Genomic DNA, 5576 nt, shown 5'->3' with positions numbered 1-5576 from the left:
TTTGAAAATTAAAATTCGAAAATTTTTTCTAAAGCCTCCAGGGGACTTCGTTTTCGCACGACAAAATTTTATGTGCCCTTATTGCATCCGGACCCACAATTGAAGCGTATACAACAGTGAAAAGCTAAATTTTGTACTCGTAAAAATTATCACCGTCACACTTGTGGTTCCACTTTAAATATTTATATTTTTTGTTTTATTTTTTTACTGACAAATATTTTTCTTAACTGAAAATTTAACTATTCCTTTCTTGGATGAAAATTAATCATTTTAAGTAAAGATTTAGCTACTTCGTTCTTGGAATTTAACGTTTTTGGTTGAAAATTTAACTACTTGATTAAAGATTAACTTTCTTTTTTAGTCTTAAAATATTATTGTAATTCAAGCTTATGCATTTATATAACAAATATTTCTGTTTGTTTTTATAATTTAAAAAAGTGCGCATTTCACAACGAAGAAGTAGACATATGTACGTACATACATACACATACCCATACACGTTCGTCAAAACCTGTTTTTTGAGTTCAGAGGGTCTAAAAAACGTGGACATTGACAAAAGCGGGGGGGGGGACTTCCACAAATTTAATATCAGTATTTGTTTAACAACATTTGAATATCAAGCGCCAATGTAATAGGTCTTTCATCATAAGGTTTATAATTTTGTTCAGACTAACTTTAAAATAACCTGGGATATTGAGCAAAAATAGAAGCCTTGGGGTCATAATTAAATTAGTTTTTATTGGTTTTTCAGCAACAACTTACTTTTAATATTTTAAGATGGATTTGAATCATATTTCTTTTTGTATAACATTTCTTTTAATTTATTGGATTACGTGGAGGATTGTGATTTATATGCTGTACTTTAAAATTATATAAGATCGGACAAAGGCAGCCTACAGGAACTGCTATTACTTCATTTCTGGTCAATAAAGTAACCGTGCCGCTTCACATGTTCATTTTTGCCCGCCCTTTAGCGCGAACGTAATTATTATATGTATATATTCCAGCCAGGTGATTATTGCTCTCTAATATTGCAAAGACGTCACCAGCTTGTGTTGTTAATACAATTAGTTCTTGGATTGGTATAGGTCCATATTGATTCGCTTCTTCCAGAAGAAAAATTAATTTGCCTACAGGAAAAGTGTATCTTTGAAGTCCGAATTGCAGGTTTGGATTCCTTTTGGAAACAAGCCGAATAAACTGAAACTGGTCAAGCTCATATTCAGATCCATCAGAAGAAAGAAGCCTAGTAGGTAGAGGCATGTGCTTGGAAGAAGAACTGGACCTTGAACCAAGTGTTGACATGACAGCAGCAAGTAACCTAGCAGAAGAATGTTGATTGTTAGAAGAAAAAGAAAGAAAAAATGAGACGCTAAACGGAATATCAAGATAGGGTCGCTATTAAATGAGCATAAATGTTTCTGAGTTTTCATAAGCTGTTATATCTTTAAAAAAAGAATTTATTGCAGATCGATAATCTTAAAACTCCATAAACCGATGAATGGCCTATAACTCTTGCTGGGCAATGAGCTGGGTAAAGCTCCTGGAGAGGATCAAATTAGGAATCAGTTAATTAAAATTTTATTATCTAATTGAACTCTACATATTGACGACAAATGTGATCCATAGAATTACCACCCGATTGCTCGTATGAATACTTTTACGTACTATTTACTCAGATGTATTTCATACACTTCAGTCGTAGGCTGAGAAATGTACCATTATTCCTGAGTGCCAAGCAGGCTTCAGAAGGAAAGGAGGCTGTTTAGATCACATTTTTCTTCATTCTCTGCTATCCGCCTCCAATTAGGTTTGAATAAAAGAAAAGTTTCTGGAGCTTTTGTGGGTTTTTAAAAGGCTTTTGACTCGGTTCGAAACAATAAACTTTGCGGAAAATTATTTTAGCTGGGGGTAACCCCCAATCTGTTGCATGTGAAAACCAAGGAAGGATTATCAGGTTTTCTACAAGTGATGGAGGGTGTCTTGCAGGGAGAAGTTATTAGCCTTCTTATTTTTATATTATTTTTGGCAGACTTCAAAGATTTTCTACGTGGCAAAGGATTAAAAAGTATGAATATTAATGGTTACGTTGACCCATTGTTGTTGTTATATGCGGATGACATTGCACTCTTTGCTTCCTCACAAATCTTCTTAAAAAACTAGATGCTTTAGCTTAGTATTCTCAGATAAATGGCTTAAAAATCAACATTAAAAAACCAACATAGTTATATTCAAGAAGGGTGTAGAAGTTTAAAAATGGATTCTAAACTTACTTTAAGATATTTTAAATCTTTAATATGAAACGCATTCAACATTAAATTTAAGTTTTCATGATAAACGTAGACACAAACATTGTCAGCTCCACTTGCTCCAGCTAAAACACAGTGCTTTGGTCTTATTTGTGCGAATTTTGAAAATCCAATCTTCACATTTTCATGTCGGGCTACAAATCTGGCATATAATTCTGAAAGATTGCACAGAATCAGTCTCTACTGTACTTCCTCACAAATACCGTCTAGTTTTTTGACAGGCATGAAATCTTTCTTACCCGGCATCTGTCGACTTTTCTCGTCAACTTGATAGCAGATACCAAATTTTCAGTTTCTTCTCCCAATTTTTGTCCTCGTTTGGCTTTCGGAAAAATAAAAACTTCACTTTGGCAACTAATTGTTTCGCTTTTCTGGCTTCACGTTCAGATGCACCGAATTCTTGTATGATTTATCTGCGAGTCCAAGACTTAGACGCAAGGGTGAGTAGAGAAATCTTTTCTGAATATGTAGTACACTTCTGCTATAATTTTTCTTTTATTTGAATCAGGACTTCGAGATCCATTAAGTGGTTTTCATCATTGTATCCTTCTTTTTCATTTCTCATTGGCAAGCAAAAATCTATGTCCTCCTTTATCTTTTCCTCTACATTAATACTAGGCTCTTCTATAACTTTGGATGGCTGTAAATTGAGAGTTCTACATTCTTTTCTACAAGCACCACATATTTTACTGTCTTTCGGCAAATCAGGAAACACCATTTGCTGATTATACGCTGGAAGTCTCAGGTCAATTCCTATTACACGTTTCTTCTTATGGAAAGGATTTGCACATCTGCTGCAAAAACTTTTCATCGAAGACATGACCAACGCTAGATGACCATGAAAGGTCTTTATTGATCTCACTTTGCTTCGAAAGCAGCGATTCGCAAACAGACATGAAAACGAACTTATAATCTGAACAGCATTTCTAACGGAAAAAGTCCAGCTTTTGTTTAAAAGTATTTAAAAATGAAATAAGAACTGCCTGAAGCGTAGAAAACATTGAATAAATATATTAAATGGCAATTTGTTTATAAAAATTAAAAAATTGAAACAATAGATTTAATAGAATGAAAGAGCACGCAAAACCCTTCAGAAATCAATTATAGAAAATTCAATTCTCATTTGTAGAAAGGATGTTTATGACCATTTGAAAATACCCGCTTTACCCGGGGGATGTAAATTCATCGAAAGCATAGATAGGGCAACGTGGCAGGACCTTATAAGAAACAAAGATATAGAGAGCGCATGAACGAAGTTCCGGGATATCATTGCTAGATGTGCAGTCGAAGTGCGTGATACCGCGGTTGTAGCAAGAATGTCTGGTGATGCGTGGTGGAATGATGAAATTCAGGCTTCTAAAAAGGCAAAAAAAAATAGCATGCAGGAGCACTTTGATCATCGTAGGTCTTAAAAATGAGGAAAAAAATAGAGGTATAAATGATAACAGATACAAAAAGAGGATACTGGAACGATTAATTAAGAAAAGTAAAGGCCCAATGAGAGCAGAAGAAGATGAAAAAATACAAATCGACTTTGAAGAAAGCAAGAAACTGCTTTATAAAAAATGAAGGGGAAAAAAGTACAGAATTTATCAACATGAGAAATAATAATTGGGAAACGCTATTGGATGCATACGGGATACTGACACGTTCAGAGACTATTTTAGGGGATAATTCGGAGATGAAGCTATAGGACACCACAACTGCGATGTTGAACACGAAGCTTCAGAAAACTCAACTGAGAAAGTCTGTGTCACTGAGGTTAGGGATACAATTAAGAACTTGAAAAACGGTAAGGCTGCCAGGTTAGACTGTATTAACGCTGAAATGTTTAAACACGGTGGCGAGTAAATACCACATAGACTGTGCGAATTGATAAATTTATGTTTTGAGATGGGAGACGTCCCAGACGATTAAAAAAGCGATTATCGTACCAATAAAGAAAATAAAGGGAGATAAAAGCGACTGAAATAATTACAAAGGGATTAGCTTATGCGTTATGTCTTCATGGTTATTTATATATGTCATGGACAAGTATTTAAGAAGGACTCGTTTCGACAAAGAGGGTGTGGATCTCGAAACAGTAAGGGTACGTGGTTTAGCGTTCGCAGATGATAAAGTTGTTGTGGCAGAGTTAGTCGAAGACTTACAAAGAATGTTAAGTAAATTGAATGCAAGCATGAAGAGCATGGGCCTTTATCAGAAGCGGACCTAGTCCGCGACTATGGGGTATAACCGAGTTTACCCGAGTGAAAGTTTAGTAAATTGACAATAATACCGAAGTTGTTCTCGCATTGATGTCGCCATAGGGCTTGAGCTTTCCTCTCATGACTTTGACGGCTATGTTGGCGGTAGCATTGCTGCTGACAGAGTTTCCCATGACAAATAGGCTGATGACGAAGAGAAGAGGGACTTAGAAGAACATAAAAACTCAAATAATAATGGAGAGTATACTAAAGATATTGAAACGTCTTTCGCTTCTCGAGGATCGTCAGGGCGCCCCTGAAGCCACAGCTGGGGACCACAGCATGCGGGTGGGTATCGATGGTGAGCTGAGAGATGGTTAGGCAGATCACACTAATCAAATAGCTGGCCAGCAAGAACATCTGCGATAAACGGTAAGCAGTGGTACGTCAACTGTGCCTGCTGATGATGCTTTGGCTAGCGTTAGCTATTTTCAGCCAATCAGCTCTACAGCCAGTCGAACGGTCAAGCAGAAGCAATGGATGTTCTTCCTCAACCGATTGATGATCCAACACCACTACATCCTCCAGAGGTGGAGGGCTTTATACAACCAGAAGCAGAAGCAGTTCATATGGTATGTACATACCATATGAACAGAGATGTGATGCGCGTTTATTTTTCCGCAGAGAAATGTGGACAAAGTGGGATGGAAAAATATCATAGACTCTTCTTACGGAAGTACCCAGAGCCAGCCACAAAAATAAATAAGCAGTATCTGGCAGATCAAAAACGCTCAACATTTGTAAACAGACTGCTATTGGCTGTTGAACTAGCTGCTATCAAAAGAGAAGTGGAACAGCAGCTTCCTATTGGTGAACTGGCCTTGGAAGATGTGGACAACGTATACTTGATTGATGATGAAGGTATAGGAGCTAGGGATATTGAACATCATGTACCGGATCCGTAAGACCACATCCAGATATTAATAACGATGATGTGGATAGTTAAATCCCAGAAAAACTACAGCACCTTGAAAGGAATTTTAGTCATGCTTTACTAGAGTTCAGATATGTAGAACCAACA

General features: G+C 36.5%; 1 protein-coding gene across 1 annotated transcript in view; it reads left to right on the top strand.

Annotated features, from left to right (window-relative positions):
* LOC117178357 (replication factor C subunit 2-like) overlaps positions 1–5576 on the top strand; it is a 52217-nt gene that overhangs the window by 42470 nt on the left and 4171 nt on the right. Inside the window, exons 5-6 of the mRNA XM_033369786.1 lie at positions 1168–1253; positions 5304–5456. Of these exons, the coding sequence (XP_033225677.1) occupies positions 1168–1253; positions 5304–5456 (239 nt within the window). The remainder of the gene's footprint in view (positions 1–1167; positions 1254–5303; positions 5457–5576) is intronic.

The sequence above is a fragment of the Belonocnema kinseyi genome, chromosome 8, assembly GCF_010883055.1.
Source record: "Belonocnema kinseyi isolate 2016_QV_RU_SX_M_011 chromosome 8, B_treatae_v1, whole genome shotgun sequence".
Taxonomy (NCBI): Eukaryota; Metazoa; Arthropoda; class Insecta; order Hymenoptera; family Cynipidae; genus Belonocnema; species Belonocnema kinseyi.
This window is presented reverse-complemented; position numbering and strand designations above follow the sequence as displayed.